The following is a 19254-nucleotide window of genomic DNA, read 5'->3' as shown; positions in this document are numbered from 1 at the left end:
TAAGTGTCTTTGTTAATCTATCTTTGTAAATGTTGTCTTAACTATAAACTAATACTAAACATGTAAATAAATTCTTATCTATCTTATCTCGTAACTCTCTTTGATTACTTCTACAGCTGATTAATAAATAGACATAATGGTCTATACCTATTTATGGATAAGAATTCAGGAAATTACTATTTAAAGTAATTTCCTCCAAATATTATCTACCTTTTGGATAATATTAATTAACAATCTTTTATTGTTAATTTCATGTAACGATACACCCCGTTACAAAGTGGACTTGTACTGAAACAGTACAAGTCGTAGTGCCCCGTTACATCATCCCTCCTAATGTGAATGCACCCATGTGCATCACATCCACAAGGGTTGGTCACAAATGTGCACCACACCCGAGTGTTGGGTCTAATTACTATTATTTAGTAATTGACCATCCCCTTAAGTACACCAAGTGTACTTAACGAGGACTGTGTAACATTAGGGCAACTTAAGCCCGTTACATTTAAACGCTTCCTCACTGTGCTCAGAAGGCGTGCGGTAGTGATGCGTGACAGCTTTAAGTAGCGCCTGCCTACACAGTACGCCGTTACAACACATGATTTTTTGTTTACATTATCGAATAATCTTTACCTAATTTCCTAGTAAGAATGTTTAGGAAATAGATTATAAAAAGCTCTGATTTGCTTTTCACGATTCAGAGCTTACATTTATTGTCGTTGAAATTAGATCAACAAAGAAACTATTTTTTTTAAATAAAAAGACGATTGTGTATTAGTTAAGCGTAAGAAAATAAACGAACAGCCTTATTACTACGCCGTCGGCTCCACAACTTATGTCATCGCTAAAGTGGATTTCGCAGCCTCTTCCGGAATCAATCGTTGATTCTTCTTAAGTGCAGGAGGGTTTTGTCCGTACTCATAACTCCGATGGGTCCTTCATTCGCCTTACTGCTAAATGTGACGTTAGTAGCGGCATCATTGCATGTGCTCAACCTTCTATTCTTCTTACCTGCCGGACGAGACTTCCGCACCACTTTTGTACTAGCAGAAGTAGCTCGGCGGTCTTCAAGGAACACAGTTTGTGAGCCTTTCGGTGCAAAACTAGATTGAACATTCAAAGGCGGCAATGGACCAGTATATGGCGTGTAGCTACATTGTGCTCGCGACTTTTTGTCCGCCATCACCGGTGTCTTAGGAGCAGGCGTAGGTCGACGCTTAACCACATCTAGTGAATTTTTATTGTGTAAAATTTTGCGGGTGGGTGCAGCTGGGGGTGTCGCTTTAGCAACAGCAGCCGTTCGCCTGGCGGAAGAAGCTGTCGGTCTTGCAAAAGAAAAGTCGCCAACGCTGTCCGAATTTTTTTTGGTGCGTTTTGTGGATGATGGCAAATTTGTAAGCGCTAAGGCACGGGCTCTCTTACTCTTGCCGGAAGGCTCCGCGGCGGCATTCGCGACATCCATCTTCGTTTTTGTGAAGGACTTGGAGATTGACGTCTCCATGTTTGGCATCTTTTTGTCTGTGGCTGCCTCTTTTAGTTTATCAGACTTACAAGTTTCATCCGCATTCATTTTATGCTTCTGTCTCTCTAGCTCCTCTTCCTCCCTCGCTTCGGCCTTTTGTTGCTTGTCATTCGTAATGTCACCTTTCTCCTCCATATTCTTTAGCTGCGTTTGCTGAACAGACGAGCTGTTTGGTGCACGTGCCTTGTTCACCTCCGAATCTTGTTCCAATGGCGAAGTTACCTGATTCTCCTCTATTTCCTCTACCGCCACCATGATTGGATGCTAAAGAATGGCCCAGATAGCGCTCTCAAATTCTTTACGTTGCGCAATTTTTTTTCTATTGCACCATATAATTCGGCTCAAAATTTAAGTTCTTCAATTAATATTAAAATATTATTTGCAAAGCATAAACATCAAGCAACTCAAATAAGATTAGGCTTCTTGTGCAGAGCACGTCGTTCAACACCGTAAACTCCTTTGTTTTCCACCATAAGAATTTCATATTTACGCGCAGTTTCTCCGCTTTAGCAACATCAGCTGCATCCTCACCTGTATAATTTCCAGAAGCTAAACTATTTTCTGATTCCATTTACTTCACTTTTTAGTTTGTCATTATCTAGCTATAGCTATCATGCTGTGCGGCCTATTTTGGAGTTTTGCACTTGATAAGAAAGGATATAACTTCGGACGCAATTGCCGCACAGTCTCAAGTTTGATTCCACAACGCTGCTGTTGGCTTCTACTAGCAGATAACTTGCAAAGGTAGCAATTTTCTAGTCAGCACGTTACTTATATCATCAATGCACGTGCGTCTGCGTATCAATCAGCACTGAGCCACGCCGAGTTTGCATAGCGAATTGGAATTGTCAGCTGTCATCCGCGCACATAGCAAATACAAACTGAATCTCGTAACCTTCAACTTTTTGAGTAATCGCCCGCACAATAAGTTAGTGTTCTTGCTCCATTCCGCATCTGATCGCGGAAACAATTCTATCAATGATGCAATGCAAAAGTGAACAACCTTGCTTTGAATTAATAAGACGCTTCGTGAGCCCGTCAATCAAGTCAAGCATTCAAAAAAGTTAACATGTAGACGGAGTTATTTCAGTACGTTTTTTCAAGGCATTCCAGCTGAAACTGGAAAGTTTGCCGTACGCCGAAATAATATGTCAGTCGTCAGCAATTCTTTGTTTTATATACTTCAAATGAAAAATGTCTCGACTTGTTGACTTTTGATCCTTACTAAGGGACACAGTGATAACTTAACTCTCAACGTCTTAATAGGCGCATCCAACACATTCTCTGACATGTTGGAACGCACAATATTTTGACCAGCCACTTTCTCAAAACGCTTGAGCTATTGACTTTCGCCTTTGCCAAAACTGGTACAAGTTTATTGGTGTGGTTAATTACCCCGATGCACAGATGAAAAGTGTATGTATAAAAAAATCTGCTTCGCGCACCTCGTTGCGGGAGTCATTAAGGTATCGACAGACATGCTAAAATGGTATCATTTCCTCAGTTGCTTGATGCTGCCGGCCTGACAATTACACGTGAATTTCACGAGCTATTTCTCGACAAGTGGCTCGGCCTTGCTGCCCACTCTACAAGGTGTCGAGAAGTTTAGGATTACAGCATGCAGAGTTCATTCAGCAGACACAAATCTTTTGATAAAGTGCAAATATGCTGATCTGGGTTCATGATCTCTACTTCAGAACCTGTTTGGACATTTGAGTCGGCGCAGCGTGTAAAACATCATATAATTCGCCTTCATATTCAATTGTTGACTATATGCAGCGCGCACTGACTCAAGTGCCAAAATATTTTGGTGGCAGACAAACGCAAGCTCAAAACTTGGTCTACAATTGCAGCTATTTATTAATAAGTAGCATCCTCCGAGCTAAATTTAGGTTAGAAGGGTCAAACTTTGTTGCCAATTATCAGAAAAAAAGAAAATGCTGCTTAGGATTGTCAAGGAGCGAATCATGAGGCTTTAGTTATCGCAATTGTCGAGAATTGAATAGCAGAAGACTGCAATCACTGTATCGATGGCTTTCTTTGTATCTGGTGCACGGGCTGGCGACGCAGAGCTGCTCGTAAAAAATCAAATCAAACTGTTTTTGTCTTTGCCTTGATTCGCTTTCGCGCCATTATGCCCCGCTTGTTTCGACCCGTTTTCAGAGATATGAGCCTCTATTAAGGTTTTCGTTTTTTCATTGCTTGAGCATCCATTTGGAATAATAACGAGGGATCCAATAAGTAAAAATTACTACTACTTCTTTATTTTTCAGTTTGTTTCTTGCGGGAGAGTATTTGGTAGTATAAAGCTCGTTTAAGAAGGTGCACGTAAACTATTATAGCAAGTCAAGACGTACATTGTTTTGGTCCGTCTGCTCGGTGATTCATCCGATGAAGCTCCGCGTAGCGTGGTGGCATCTATTTTTTTACAGGCGGCGTAGAGCTTTTCAAAGTGGCTGTGCTTCTTATATTCGCATGCGACTTGTTGGTATGGGAAGTTGGCGTCCAGCTTTCACCAAGCCAAAAGATATCATTTTTATTCATTCGAGAAAAAAAACTTGTGACATCAGTAATGGTACAATCTGGTCGTAACGATCAGCATAGGTGCGTGCGCATATTAGCAAAAGCTCAGTGATTGGCTCCTCTGTCTTAGCTAAAGTCAGTAGTATTCTTGTTTAGCAGTGACTTCTTTGGACGCGACAACTTATTCTACTCAACTCGTTTCTAGAGGGTATGAAAATCTGAACAATCAATGCTCTGTCACCTTGCCCAATCATTATATCGCGATTTCTCGCTCGCATATAAAGGTACGGCCAGCCGGTGTATCACAACGACAAATAAGGCTTTGCGTAGTGATGCATGGCTAATTCCCAGGCCGACAAGGACGAGCGACAGCTTGAAATCATTTGAGACGTTTGTGCAATAATGAAAGACCTGTGTACGACATGTTCAAATTCTGATCCCCATCTCCATCTTACTCCTTGATCTTGCGTGCCTTTAAGAAAATTAAGATCAGATGCAGCAGAATAGTCGACAGGATTTGTTCGACATCGAATTTAAAAGAATCATCACTGTGTTAAAGCAATTTTTTGTGCTATCAGGGATACATGAATATTCCTTCAGCTACAAGTGCCTTTGGGAACACTGAACGTAACATCGTGCATTACTATCCGGAAAGCAAGAGGTTTTCTGCTGCAAATTTTCGGAAGTTGATGCTGTGACTTTAAGCGTACTTGAGCATTTTTACTTCCCAATTAATTTACTATACGGTGACCTTTAGTCGCAATGTCAAATTAACAACTATTTGATAAGTCTTGTTTAACGTTGGATTTTGCTTTGACAATGAAGATTTCAAAAGGTGTGTAAATCTATATATATATATATAAGAATTTATGACTCCTGTCATCTTTTTCGTCTATTAAAAAAGCATGGACAGTGACTTCCCTTGCATCGCTGTGGTATCGATGCACTAATAAACCACAGCCTAAGCTTGCTTCCCGTCAAATGTCGAAGCGTCACCAAGCCAACGAGTGATCGCAATCAAATGTTACCTCTTCGTTCGAGGAATCTGATTTCTTTGTACCGATGATCACTTTTTAACTTCCTCATTATATTGTAGCTCACACGCTTTTGGTGTCCATAAACTTCTTCCTGTCTCCTCATTACCCAGCATTGTACACCCCCAAATCAGCCATCCCTCATCAACCACAGCAGCCGATCCTTCAAATTCCATTTTGTCTAAGTGCTTAACAGCAGGCGACTAATCAAGGCGAGACGCCATCGCTGCTAACCAAACCATTTATTCATCTCCGATTGTTGCGCTCCGCGAACAATTTAATTTCTTCGAAAATACGGGCTAGAATTTATGGAAGCAAGCAGTATTAGCGATTTGCACACTCTTTATCATAATATTCCATCTTGCAGAGAAAACAAACCAAATTACCTTTTAAAGCCTCTTTATTCAAAGGAACATTTTCAAATTCCATTCCGAACGGATTTTGCTCAACTGTCTCTGATGGGGCTCTCCGCACCGACTCCAAAAAAGGATGCGCAAGCGCTTTATCAACCTATTCAGTTTGTAAGTGATAAGGAACATATGCCATTTACAAAGGATCGCAGAGCATACCGAAATGCGACATTCAGGATTAAATGACAGCATTTGCTTGAGCAAATCCAACGAGTCAGCAGGGGCACCAGGATACATCTAACAGATATTATGTACAAAATTATTCCTTAATGTTATAAAAGTAAATTCACGTATGCATTACATACCTCGCGAAGATCTCTAGGCTCCTTTTTTGGCAACTTCCGCAAGTACTGCTTGACTTCCCCCAAACTGCCAATATCGCTTTCCCCGGGCGTGCCAATCACATTGAAAATCACGTTAAGCTGGTCTAGCTTGTCTGAATACGTCGTAGGACGATCCGCGCTAAGTGGGAAGCATGAGCGGCCAGGAAAAAGGGGCACTCGTTCTTGGTACCGAGGGCAACTTTCGACTTGCATGCTCAGTAGCTCGGCAAAAATGCACCCGATGCTCCACATATCAACCGAAAAGTCGTAGTCTTGAAGTAAAATAAGCTCAGGCGCTCGGTACCATCGTGTAACGACGTGCTTCGTGAGCTGCCGCCGCATCCGTGGGAACTCGCCAGACGATGAAGGCGTCGAGGAAGCACTTCCAGGAGACGGTGCTGAAGTGGCTCCTCCGTCGGATGTTGTAGGTGACTTCGAATCCTTCGGTGAGTATAGATGCTTACTTAATTCATCAAGCGACATATTGCTTTCCATTACACGAGATAGGCCAAAATCACATATCTATCATAAAATGTAAGCGAATCTTAAATATACATAGTGCATCATTACGAGTAGCTTACCATTAATGTGCAATCTTCGTTAAGCAATATGTTGGCAGGTTTCATATCGCGATGAATCACATTCGCCGAGTGAATGTATTTCAGACCACAAAGAAGCTGGTATAGAAATACTTGAATGTGCCGAATAGTCAAGTACTGTGGGCTCATAATTAGCTTATGCAAGTCCGTGTCCACAAAGTCAAACACCAGGTATAAATCCGTAAAGGTGTCGTAGTTCTCGGGCGGAATTACATCAATTAAGTTGATCACTTGCGAATGGCTGGAAAAAGACACAGGCCACAAAGATAAGCATACACAACTCTAGTCAAGCCGATTTCATACACACCTCAGACGACGCAAGATATATATCTCGCGGTAGAGTCGCTTGCAGTCGATCTCCTGGTCAAAGACATTGATGATTTTTTTAATGGCAACCTTTTGTTTCCGTTCGGTATCAAAAGCCTCTGCCACCTACAGAAGAGCGGTAACATCAATACCCGTGGAGACCGCAAGTCTTCATACTACGTACCTGTCCGTAAGACCCCTTTCCAAGCATCCGCAAAAGCGTGTAGCGACTGCCAACATCCCAATTAGCAAAGTCGCGTAAATTTAGTGGCGCCGCACGAGGCACAGGTGACGGCGTAGCAGCGTGCGATGAGTGTCCATTAGTCTGGCCATCGTCAGCGGGGGTAGAGGCCGAGCTGGTCGCATGGTGCGCCGTGGTAGTATTAGAAGGAAACCCGTCACTCGGCGTCGAGTTAAAGCCCTCGGGCGTGTGACTGAAGCCATTTCGATTAAAAAATGCAGGTGTAGGAGGCATGTGCTCTACTGGTCCATGCGGCGTAGGCGCTGCAGCAGCGCTAAACATGGCGCGCTGGTTATCAGCGAATTGTTCAGGCGTACAAACAGATTCTTGGGTTGTAATTGCGGGAGGCGTAACGCCGTTAAAGATGCTGGAGCTATTAGAGGTCGCAGGCCGCGAAAGCTTGTTACCACGCTTAAGACTGGAAGGCGGCGTGGTAGCAGTCATCTTGCGCTTGCGTTTGGCTGCGTCGATCATGTCCTTGTGGGAGGCGGTCTCCATGGCGAAGCGGCGACGAGAGTGATGGTGACGGGGAGAAAGGGGGAAGTGTGTTGAATGAATATGTGGCGTTTTTTGGTTGACCGATGCGTTTACCCCGGATATTGCTCTTACGCAGCGCTTTTTGCGTTGTGTTTGCGTTTTTATTTTTGAGCCACGGGATAACTCAGGCGGGGTTATTTCTAGCCAGTACGTGAGCTGTTTCATCAATTTACATTTTCGACCAATGCTGCACTAGTTCAGATCAACAAACTGACTCAAAGCGAAACACGTCGTGTGGGGCTTATAGCCTGTTGTCGGTGAGGCATTCGCAAAACAAAGAGCTACCTCATCACCTTGCGCATCGGTTTAAAAGCATTACCCGCCATGTTTTTTTTCAAGCTATACTCTTGAGTATGACTGGACTCTTCAAGCAAGCGCAACAGATGTTCTCGTTGAAGTGCTTGATAGCTTTTTAACCATCTGGGCGTTTAATAGTCGCTCTGATCCAACTCAGCGCCCGAGACTGTGAGGGGTAAGGTCATCTAATGCTTATATAACGTCGTATAACTACATCCGCAAATGATTATGATATTCCAACGTTTAAGGGCTTGCTCTGTCCTCATTTAGGCTTTTCAATTGCAGTTCTGAATCGTCAAATTATTTTATTCGAAGTAGCAAGTTTACGTTCAACCTGAATTATCAAATGGCTAAAGCAGGTTTAAAGAGCGAAGCGACATACTTTTGTAAGCAATCATAACCTCAGTTCTTACTCTACTCGTAGAGGGACTGCAACGTCTTGAAAAATGTGTGACACATAAGACTCGTTCGTACCCTGTACCTCGAGCTCGGCTCGTAGAAGCATAAAACCCCGACAAAGAATAGTCGGGGCACCTGGACTTGATTGCATCCAGTACAAAAAACGTCCCGCTAGTAAAAAGCTGGGTGTTTCCGGCGAAGGATGTGTAGGCCTTAGCCGAAGGGACATTCTCGGGTCGCTAGCTACAGTGTAGCTCTGTAATGTACCGCATAAAAAAAATCCTCTACTCGGAGAGGTCAACGAGGACGATTAACTGATGTGGGTCATGTGCATAAAATGCTCGTAAATTTTTTATAGTCAAAATTGGACTGCGTCTTGGACTAGGAATGCGTCGAGATCGTCTAAGTCTTTGTCCTGCGTCTCAATGATGAATTTTCGTTTGCGCTGCGCCTCTTCAGCTTTTGCCTTTTTCTCTATCTCATAACGCTTTCGTTTAGCCTCTTCTTCCGCATGCCGTGCCTGCTGCTTTTCCTGAAGGTGTCGCATACGTGCAGTAGGGGCGCCGGAGTCAAGTCGGTCACTGCGACGCTGTCGACGTTGCTGCTGCTGCTTCAGTACCTTCTGTTCGTGGAGTAGATCATCCAGTCGCTGTCGTATGTGCAACTTGATCGTCTGAACTTGCTGCAGCTCCGCCTCTAAGTCCGGTAACACATGCTCTTCCTCAAACCCCTCGTTAGTGTCCAAATTGCCTTCGACTGTTGACATTCAAAATGTGGTGTACTGCACACATTCTTCGCATTTCCAATGACAGAGGAAAAGCTTAATTTGTTGAATGCGCTGCACGTGGTGGGCCACTGGTCGGTGCACGACGATGGCGGCGGTCGAATTTTTTACTATGACCGCAAGAATAATGTGTCTCAGTGGGATGTACCAGGCGAGCTCGCGGCGCATGAGACTGATTTTATGATGAGGCTCATGCTTCAAAACGCAGTGGCCCGCTCGAATGAATGGACAGCACATGACGCAGGCAACGGCACACTATATTATTTTAATTCGAAGACACGTGAGTCGAAATGGGAGCGACCTGGTGAGTGGGGTGCGGAAGAAACTAGCGCAGAGAGTATATCAACGGGAGAGGAGTATTACAAGGTGAAATCTTTTAAAAAAGCAAAAGAAGAAAAATTGAAGCCAAAAAATCCCGAAGAGCCCAAGGAAACGTATAAAACAGATGCAAAAGCAAAGCCGCTGACAACGAAAGAAGATGAAATCGCTCAGGAGGCAGACCTGCCGTTGACGGAAGACGATTTGAGACTAGAAGAGGAACGCAAGGAGCGTGAGCTTAAGCGGATGGAGCAGTTTCGGGCCATGCTGCTTGATAAGAACATCATGCCTTTCTGCAAGTGGTCAGTGGCGCTGCCTCAAATTGCAGGAGATCCACGCTTTATGGGCATTCCGAAGATGCACGAGCGCCGTGCAATTTTTGAACACTTTGTCAAGCACCGTCGAGAAGATCTGAAAGCGGAAAAAAAAATCAAGCTGAAACAAGCAAAAAAAATGTTTGCGGAGCTACTGAGCGAACAGTTGCAGCTTGCCTCGTGGGAACCAAGCACCCCATTAAGCGTATTTTTATCAACTCTGGAGAATAATATCGATGCAGAGCGATTTAAACGGATACAAGATGATGCACTGGCGCTGTTAACCTTGTCTGCTCAAGAAAAGATTTATGGCGAGGCAATAAATAATCATCATTCTATAGCTTTGAAGCGAGATGGCGAGCAATTACGTTTGACAAAATATCTAGAGGAAAACATTACTTCTCGAGATAAGTTGACAATGCGATGGGAGAGCGATGACGTTCAAAAGCTTATTCATGAGTTTTATAACGCTGCAGCCTCAGCTAGTGCATCGGCCGCGCTATTATCTAAGGAGCAGCAAGAGCAGGTATTTAAAGGGCTGTTCTTGCGCAAACCCGTCTTGTCAGGAGATAAAACGGATCAAGAGCGTTTAAGCTTGCAGCCTAATTCTCCTACACTGTATCGAGCAAGGTCAAGGGAACGCATGGACGTTCCGAGTGTACGTCGAGAGCTACATCATTCTCATAATGAATCACGTGAATACCGTCGACTGCATAGTCGCAGCAAGAGCCGATCGCAGCCGCGTTGGCGTGAATACAGTGGCCGCAATCGAAGTTCTCGGCAGCGGTCGGCATCTTGGTCACGATCTCGCTCCCGCTCTCGAAAGAAGCGGCCATCTCGCAATTCTTTTCGACACCGCCATCACTCCTTGTCTTCGCCGTCGAGATCACGGTCACGAAGTCGCTAGCAAGGAAGAATTGATGAACAAGTTAGATAAAGAAGCTCTTAAATATAACATTATAGAATCGAGTGAGTTCTACTACGTCAAAAAATAAGCTTACCATTTGCACAGTCTACAAAATTCACTTTCTGGGCGCTGAACTTGGCAACGAGGAAAAGTCCACAGTACGCAGCACATATTTTGGCTCGTCAGCAACCTTCATGACCGCCTGGACACCATAATCTAGCGGCACTGAGTATATTCCATCGATGAAAACTTTCATATCCCACCCAAGAGACCGTACAGACACTCGGCGAGCTTTACCTCTTTCGTACACGCAATATCAATGATTAGACGTTTCGTTAAATGACCACAGTATGCACGATATCCATACCGTCTAAACCTGATATCACCGAACGTTGCATTAATAATCGGCTCGCGAACAACATAACCCAAGTCTCGAGAGTCCTCCGGGAAAACGTTACGCTTATTAATACTGCAGTACAACGGGTTAAGCTCTTATCAATACAATATAACGATAAATGAACCTTACGACTCTGTCAATTCTGTCACAGTTTCGTTTGTGTGCGTGTGATCCATCGCATTTAAAACAGTCGCAACCTGTTCTCGATAAATTTGGCACTGTAATAAAAGCTCAGAGTTACATAATTAACGATAATAAAAAATTGCGCACAAACGCACCGCACTGGAGTACCATGCACTCGAACCTGTGCCAGTGCACATGAGTATACCACTGCTACGGTGAGATTCGCGCTGGTGCTGATCAATGCCGATATTGTAATGTGACGGCCGAGAGGCATCGCTCTCTGCAATAAACACTTCGTTTAAAGCATAGCGAGGCAACTCGTACCAGTAGCCGTCCTGGTTAACCATACCAACACGGATGCGCTGGCGCAGCCGCCATTTGAAGTCACCCTCAATCAAGCGGTCCAATGCCGTACCAAACCGATTGGTAACGTTATCTACCTTGTAGCAGCATAAATTTCCTTCACTTCGCATAGGGTCTGTGTTCAAGCCTGCTACAGGAATAGGATTGCTGACAAAGCTCGCAGTTTTTAAGAAGGTGCCATCACCACCCGCAGAAAAAATCATGTCTGTTCCTTCGACTGCTTCGTGAGTGAGGTGGTTGGCCGAGACGACATTCACATCGATTCCGCGCTGTCTGAAGCTGTGTTAGATAAATTTAGTGAAGCTGAATCACGAGAATAGTAATTCCAATGAAGATATGATGATGCACCTGCTAGTAATTTCATCAACAGCTTCAATGTGATGATCATGGCTTGCCTTCAAGCGGTCATGTATAAAACCTCGCATGGACATCTGCTTTCTCAAAGCTTCACTATATATTAATAATATAGCAAAAGAATCAGTGATTCAAACGACAATACAAGTGAAATACTTCGTACCCAGTGTTGCCATACAACTCAGTTTCGTGCTGATATCGAGACATTTTTTTTACCACGACAACGTTTTTAAGCTTCAACATTGGCTTTCCAGGTATCAAAAGCGGTGCCTGATGCGCATTCTTTGTCGTCGATACCTCCGTACTCGCCTTTATAATAGAGGCCTGCTCTAAATTCATGGAATGTGACAACACATCCGAGGTGACATATTCTTCTGATAAGGTCTTGGCTCCATTGTACGTCTTCTCTAAATATTCTTCTGAGATAATCATTCTAGGAATACGCTCTGCTGTGGCCAGCAAAAGTTCATTATCATATACTGGCCGGTCAATTTTGGCCCATCCCTTGGGACTCAGCTTTTCATTCCAAGGGCACACTGAGCGCATATGCGTAAAAAACGGTGCCATTTTTCCGTTCTGCGGGTCCTTTCTCGTGTAGTGCAAGACGTGGCCATTGTGGATCTGATCGACCATGCGTCCAGACACTTGCAGCTCGATAAATGTATCCTGTGACATCCTTTCAAGCCTTGTGCGCATAGCCCAGATCACTTCTCCATGAGCCACCACAATTGCTTTCTTATCATGACACTCGTGATTCAAAATGCCGAGCAAGCGATCTGCACGCTGGGCCACTGCAGCCAGAGATTCGCCACCAGGTGGTGCGTAGTAAAAGCGATTAAGCTCTCGCCGCTTCAGCTCATCCTGCATCTTAACAAAACGTTCTTGCTCGCTCATCAGGTCCATTGCACCCCAGTCACGCTCTCGAATGAGCATTTCGGCGTACCAGCGTGCATTTGGCAGCCCCATGCGACCAGCTGTCTCCATGGCACGTAGATACTCGGACACAAGGTATCGGTCGAAGTGCGCGAGATTATTGCGTTTAAGCCAGTCACCAGCAGCCGCAGCCTGTCTGCGGCCTCGATCTGTGAGACGCCAATTAGAGCTATGGCGGTGCTTGAACTCGCCAGAAAAGAGGCTGTGATCACCGGCAAGAGAGCGCTGGCGGGCCACATTTCCCTCGCTCTCGCCGTGCCGAATCAGCACCAAGTCAGACAAACGAGGAAGACGTTCATTATTTGTGCTGAAGTTTACAACGTTCGAGTAGATGCTGCTCAGCCTCCCTCGATCGGTGATAAGGCGGTGGGCTCTGGGTATGGTTTGAATCATGGTGTCAAAAAATTATCCTGTCGCACAAAAACACTTAAACAAACAAACAGTTTTGCGTTTAGTTAGAATTCGATTGTTATTTTTATAGCACTTGGAAATCCTGTGTGGGGTATTATGTAAGATAAAGAATTACAGAATAAAAAAGATTAATGTTTCTTCAAATACATAAAACTAAGGAGAATTATGGGGGCACACCCTGTATATTTCCAGGTCCGCCTCAGTTCTGTCAAAGGCGGAGGACTCATGTACTGGGGCACACATCGGTTGGAGAACCGTTGTTGTGGTACATTTACTTTATCGGTAAAATACCCTTTTATCTAATTTTAAAATAGTTAGTTACTTAAATTACATTTATTATGGGTAACAAATGTGGTCGCCGCTGGCGGCCAAAATCTATTTTTTAATAAGCTAGGGTAAGGTTTTTAGATTTAAATAATTAAATAAAGTGCAGTTACCCTTTTGATCTTAAAGCGTTAAGTGCCTTCCTAAAGGCTTGCGCATTGATCTGTAAGAGATAGAAGCCTTTCTAAGGTATATCCTCTTGGGCACTTGTTGCCACTTAGTTCTACGAACCCCTAAATCCCTTAAACTAGGATTCCTTAAGCTTTAATAGCTTGTACGACTCCCTGAGTTGTTAAACCCATTATTTCAATAGAACTAAGTGACTCTCTGAGTCTGAAAGTCTTCCTCTGACTTTAGGAGCGAGGTAGCTCCGCTACACCTGGTAACACTCGTAGTCAATCTACGCCTGAGTCTTTACAAGACTAAACCCTCACGAAAATGGAAGAGGTTCCAGAATTGTCAAAAGCGCAACGCGCCGCTTATGACAAGCTCAAAACCTTTTTTAGGCTTGAGCACGTGGAAATTATTATTTCCCAGGGACCAGAGGTCCTACATGCAAGGCTTGAAGCCTTCATGCGGTACGAAATCTCCCTGATCGGTCAGGTACAGGACCACTTAGCGGCATCTATGCCAACTCGGTACATCTCTGTACCTGACTCAGAGTCGAGGGCTCGCCCTCCTACTGTAAGGTGAAGACATTTGAGGGAAAAAGAGGGAGAAATCTCCCTTTTTGGATTAAGCAGATGGAAATGTCCATTGATTCCGCCTTGTTCTTAACAGAACGGCAAAAGGTGGCTATGCCCATTTCCAAACTTGAAGGTAAAGCCATGGAGTGGGCACTATCTTGCAGCACGTCTATAAACGACGCTTTTTCTCATGAGATTCGCTGAAACAGCAAATGAACAGCATGTTTGCACCGCCTGATCAGGATTTTCGCATGCGAGCACGGCTCCTAGCGACTCGACAGGGTAAAAGAACCCTAGGGGACTTTGTCCAGGAGTTAGGAACTCTCATTGCATCTATGCATCAAGACCCGGTGCAAGAAGCAATTGTAGTAACCATCTTTATGGGGAGGTTTCAACGAGGGCGTTGCCCGGGCGGAATTATTCCGATCTCCCGGCTACGTTTGAAGAGGTAGTTGCCATAGCGCTACGCGCCGAGTTCGACTTAAAGTCTGCTAGCGTCAGCACGCCTGTTTACCGAACAAGCTCTTCGAGCACATGGGTTCCGTCTAATGGAGCGGAACCTATGGATTTAAGCCTGGTTGAGGAAGGAGAAGAGGATCTTTAAGCTGTGGAACAGCATTAGACCATCGGTAGATGTTATAAGTGCGGAAGCACGAAACATTTACGTCCGGCCTGTCCCCTACGAATTTCGCGTAAAGCTCGAAAGAGCTCCAACTCCGACCTATACCAGAGATCTGGTACGGTGCGGGAAAACGTCGATACACAGTAGGAGCGGAGCGCCCTACTGGGGAAGACCTAGGCTCTGGACCTCTAGGAGGTGAGCGTAAACAGGACCTAGCCTTAAAATTAGCGCGGGGCGTAATGGCACGGGGCGTGAGTACAAGCTTGGCTTGTTAGTCGCTCAGGCGACTTTGAAGGGCTTTGATAAGCCATGGTCAATTTTAATTGACTCAGGGGCGTCTTGCAATTATGCTCGACGTCTTTCCCTGGAGGGAAATCAACATATGTTAAGGCGCTTAAAGCACATGAAAGTTATACAGTCACTGTTCGCTTAGCGACTGGGACTCGTGTCACTGTTCCCAAAGTTCCATTAGGTATAAAGTTTCTGGACTCTGACAGTATGGAACGCTGTCTCGTCCTTGATTTGGATTATAGATATGATCTCATCCTTGGCATGGCTTGGTTAGAACACCTTGAGCCATGGATCGATTGGAGGTCTGAGACCTTAGGCGCCACACGCAATATTCCTAGCAAAATTTTGGAGAGTCATGAACCCACCTTTGCTAGGCAACAAAAGCGCTATTTACGCGGATCATTCAATGAGTCTGTCGGTGTTTTAGACATTGGCATGTCTGCGTTTATAAACTCTAATGTTATAAACATTAATTCTGAGCCCGACTCAGCAGAAATAAGTGGAACGGCACGTACTCCGTCGAGTGACACACGTTGTGATAACGATTCACTGAAGGCTGAAAGCATTGTTGGCCTAAGGCCGAATCATCAAGGGTGCGAAATCCCTGAGATACGTGGAGTGGCACGTCTCAGTCCACCGAATATGGTCGGCCAGGGTGGCATCATACTGAGTGTCAGTAGCGACACTGTTGATGGTTCGCCAGGACCTCAAGGGTGCAAGATCCCTGGGATACGTGGAGTGGCACGTCTAAGTCCACCGAGTGTGGTCGGCCGAGGTGGCACCATACTGAGTGTCAATAGTGACACTATTGGCGGTTCGCCAGGGCATTTTGGGTCAAACCCTCCTAATGCTTGTGAAGCGACCCGTAAACGTTTGCTGATAAGGAAGTTGAGTTACCAAACTCCTTGTCGGATGTCAAATTAGACACCATGTCTTGTATAGAACCAATACAGGCTGGAAAATCCGGGGACGTGAATGTCCCGGTCTCTAAGAGGCGTATTGTCTCCACTCCAAGACAGGATGGACACGAAGCGTGTATACCCTCACAAAGTGATACGAGTGAGCAAGTACATACGCTTGTAAATGGCGTAACCGGTAACATTGAGGGGGAAGTTAGCCTTGCGGCAATCCCCTCGTTACATGCTCTTTTAGAGCTAGACGAAATGTCTATTGATGAGTGCGGTCGAGCCTTAAAAGCTGGTGACTTATCTGAAATGGTGGTCATTCGACCTATGGTTGAGTTAAACTCATCGTCACTTCTAGACGAAGCTGTCCTGGATGACACAAAAGCTGCACTTAGTGCGCGAAATGGGTAATCGATCCTTGAACATCCTACGGATCCCTTTTATACCTTGATTAAGGGATTTCAAGATGTGGTATGTAATAGCCCACCATCTGTTTTACCTCCCGATAGAGGTGTTCGCCATGAAATTGACTTGCCATAAAATTGACTTGGTTCCGGGAACCAAATACTGTGTCACAAGACAACGGCCTTTACCAAAGGAGCAGTGTGACGTCGTTGACGATTTCTTCCGTGCTAAGCACGAGGCTGGAATGGTACGACTCCTCATTCTACACCGACATTTTGTGTCAAAAAGCCAAATGGTAAATGGCGCATTGTACATGCTTACTTTAAAGGACACCCAATTGTACGTCAACTTGCAAAAGTACGTCATAGGGGCTGCATCGTTGGTACACATGGTGTACGAGCAGACCCAGACAAGGTAAAATCAGTAAAGGAATGGCGATAATAAGCTTAATGCTGTCACTAACCAGCACAACCCCCACTCCTAGAAAGGATGTTCTTCGGAATAATATGGTGGGACGTACAATGTACAGTGTATTGGACTTAGTCGATGGTTACTACCAATTGCTCATGCGAGCTAGTGATATCCCGCTTACAGCGGTTAGCACCCCAAATGGTGTAAATGGTTTTCCATATCCGACCAACCTGCTCCGCACGACTATGGACAAAAATTTCATCGAAATAAGTCTGTGCATAACCTCGATGAGGGCGAAATAGTTGCGTTACTAGACGATTAAATGTTGCCGGGGCGTTGGAAAGCCTTTGTGGCATAACCAGCCACTACCATGACATGCCGCTTGCGAGCAGTGCTCGAGTGCATGCGCACAAAAAAAATTATGCCAATGCATCTAAATGCATTTTTGGCGCAGACGAAATTCCTTTTTTAGGATGCTTCATTGGAAAGCGAGGCCTTCGAGCGGATCCTGCTAAAGTAAAAGCCATAGTAGATTGGCCGGTTCCTTGAAACCAAAAGGATTTGCGTAAGTGGTTGGGTCTCGCCAATTACTTACACAAATATAGCGAAAATTACGCTGATATGGCTAGGCAATTATCTAATCTCCTTAAAAAGATACCAAATGGTGCTGGACTAGCACCGAAAATAATGCTTTTCGAGCAGTTAAGGATAGTCTTATCCATGCCCGATTCTGACACTGCCAAACCCAAATTGGCTTTTCAGTGTCGTCTGTGACGCATCAGATTTTGCCATTGGCAGTGCTCTGTTACAAATAGATGTTGATGGACACGAACGTGTTATTGCGTTCGAGTCTAGACAGCTTAAAGCTGCGAAAAAGAACTACCCAGTTCATGACAAAGACTTACTTGCTATGAAGTACGCTCTCGTCAAATTCAGAGTTCATCTGCTCGGCTCTAAGCCGTTTGTGATATATACAAATCACGCGTCATTACGCACGGCGACTAAGTCGCCCCATCTCTCACAGAGAATGGCCAGATGGCTATTCTTTTTTGCGAAATACAACTTCGAGGTGAAGTATAAACCCGGCAAGCATAATGCTTTGGCCGATGCGTTATCACGCAGGCCGGATTATGAGTTTTCTCATTTAACGACTATCTCGTCGCCTATTCCTCAATTAATCCGTTCAGCTTACGCCAAGGATAAACAGTGTGTAGCTCTGCTACGAGCTTCAAAGGAACTCGGATTTGAATATTAAATTTCCGGCACGTTTGCGTGCAAGGTTACATCGATTTTCTATCGATAACAACCTGTTGCTTTATTGCACAGACATCACGGACCCTCCGCGTGTCGTTGTACCTCATGATGAGGATTTGAAGTACCGAATCCTCTATGAGACACACAATACTGTCCTTGATGGTAGAGAAAAGACCTACGGCTATATAAGCCAGAGTTATTGGTGGCCCAAACTTTATAAATGGGTCAGCACATATGTTCGCACATGCGTAACGTGCCAACAGGTTTAACCCTCGGCGCATGCTGCTGCGCCACTGGCGAGTCTTTTCGTCCCCATAGGTTGCTGGGAGTCCATTAGTACGGATTTTGCTTTCGGTCTACCGAAAGATTCAGCCGGTAACTCCGGTATAGTGGTCTTTTTTGACCGTTTGAGCAAAATGGCTCACTTAGCAGCCGTGTCGGATTTCATTGATGGAGAGGGTACAGCTAAGCTGTTTATTGATCGCGTGTTTGGACAACATGGTTTGCCAGTGGCAATTGTCTCTAATTGGGACCCCCGTTGCACGGGTAAATTCTGGAAATCTATTTCCGAGTGCTTGGCACCAGATTGGATATGTCCACTGCGGATCATCCGCAGATCGATGGTCAAACTAAACGAGTCAATTGCGTCATTGAAGACGTTTACGTAGCGTGTGTGCTCAGACACCAAAGCGCTAGAGCTAAATGCTCCCAGTGGTGGAGTTTGCGTTAAATAACGCTGTACATGCCTCTACAGGCTATACTCCGTTCTATATAAACGGTCTTACCCACCCACGCGTTCCATTTACGATACCACTGCGTGGTTCAGGGCTTGGTAGGGGAGAATTGGCCTATAGGCTTGCTGATATCAGCCCTGTTACCGTTCGGAAACAAGTAAGCGAGTTTCTCTCGACGCGAACTAGTGTCTTAAGACATGTAAGGAATACGATGGCGGGTAGCCAAGACAAACAAAAAGAACAAACAGATGCCAAAGGCAGAAGCTGTATTAATTCTTATATGGTTGGAGACCGAGTTTTACTAAACGCTTAGAAACTACCTACCAACTTGGTTTCCGCGGTCTTCAAGACCAAATTGCGCCCGCGCTTTATTGGACATTTACGGTCGTGGCCAAGAAGAGCCTAGCTTATACGCTAAACCTTCCCAGCAAGATGCGTACACACCCAGTGTTTTACGCTGGCTTGCTTAAGCCATATCGGGACCCTTCCCACGTGGACTTAAGAGGCGCTTGCGCCGAGACAGGCGGTCG

The 19254-nt window shown here is 44.9% G+C and overlaps 4 protein-coding genes across 4 annotated transcripts; all 4 read right to left on the bottom strand.

The window, feature by feature from the left end:
* Positions 1–871: 871 nt before the first annotated feature.
* Positions 872–1774, bottom strand: CCR75_008038 (uncharacterized protein; the record flags this gene model as incomplete). Its single annotated transcript, XM_067966093.1, has 1 exon — positions 872–1774. The coding sequence occupies one exon, from the start codon at positions 1772–1774 to the stop codon at positions 872–874; it is 903 nt and encodes a 300-aa protein (XP_067814995.1).
* A 3069-nt stretch (positions 1775–4843) lies between these two features.
* CCR75_008037 (uncharacterized protein) lies at positions 4844–7672 on the bottom strand. Its single transcript, XM_067966092.1, has 7 exons — positions 6899–7672; positions 6716–6840; positions 6391–6649; positions 5792–6331; positions 5646–5723; positions 5463–5586; positions 4844–5375 (listed from the first exon to the last, which is right to left on the bottom strand). Exons 1-7 carry the CDS (start codon positions 7655–7657, stop codon positions 5323–5325), a joined length of 1938 nt encoding a protein of 645 aa, XP_067814992.1. The 5' UTR covers positions 7658–7672; the 3' UTR covers positions 4844–5322.
* An 874-nt stretch (positions 7673–8546) lies between these two features.
* On the bottom strand, positions 8547–8954 carry CCR75_008036 (uncharacterized protein; the record flags this gene model as incomplete). Its single annotated transcript, XM_067966091.1, has 1 exon — positions 8547–8954. One exon carries the CDS (start codon positions 8952–8954, stop codon positions 8547–8549), a length of 408 nt encoding a protein of 135 aa, XP_067814991.1.
* Positions 8955–8966: 12 nt separating this feature from the next.
* Positions 8967–13176, bottom strand: CCR75_008035 (uncharacterized protein). The gene is made up of 7 exons (XM_067966090.1): positions 11912–13176; positions 11743–11844; positions 11187–11673; positions 11038–11126; positions 10879–10980; positions 10631–10810; positions 8967–10507 (listed from the first exon to the last, which is right to left on the bottom strand). The coding sequence occupies exons 1-7, from the start codon at positions 13072–13074 to the stop codon at positions 10216–10218; spliced, it is 2415 nt and encodes an 804-aa protein (XP_067814994.1). The 5' UTR covers positions 13075–13176; the 3' UTR covers positions 8967–10215.
* Between the last annotated feature and the right edge of the window lie 6078 nt (positions 13177–19254).

Source organism: Bremia lactucae, linkage group LG3, assembly GCF_004359215.1.
Source record: "Bremia lactucae strain SF5 linkage group LG3, whole genome shotgun sequence".
Classification (NCBI taxonomy): Eukaryota; Oomycota; class Peronosporomycetes; order Peronosporales; family Peronosporaceae; genus Bremia; species Bremia lactucae.
The sequence above is the reverse complement of the archived record's forward strand: the minus strand, read 5'-3'. Positions and strand labels throughout refer to the sequence as shown.

What these genes read in the sequence shown, in the direction of transcription:
- CCR75_008037 (XM_067966092.1), bottom strand. Translation starts at nt 7,657, where the DNA reads ATGAAACAGCTCACGTACTGGCTAGAAATAACCCCGCCTGAGTTATCC. An exon ending in GAAAGGGGTCTTACGGACAG is followed by an intron (nt 6,841 to 6,898) that starts GTACGTAGTATG and finishes GCTCTTCTGTAG; the next exon opens with GTGGCAGAGGCTTTTGATAC. An exon ending in GAATAAAGAGGCTTTAAAAG is followed by an intron (nt 5,376 to 5,462) that starts GTAATTTGGTTT and finishes CATAAATTCTAG; the next exon opens with CCCGTATTTTCGAAGAAATT.
- CCR75_008035 (XM_067966090.1), bottom strand. Translation starts at nt 13,074, where the DNA reads ATGATTCAAACCATACCCAGAGCCCACCGCCTTATCACCGATCGAGGG. An exon ending in GGTGATATCAGGTTTAGACG is followed by an intron (nt 10,811 to 10,878) that starts GTATGGATATCG and finishes CGTGTACGAAAG; the next exon opens with AGGTAAAGCTCGCCGAGTGT. An exon ending in CCAAGTTCAGCGCCCAGAAA is followed by an intron (nt 10,508 to 10,630) that starts GTGAATTTTGTA and finishes CTTCCTTGCTAG; the next exon opens with CGACTTCGTGACCGTGATCT.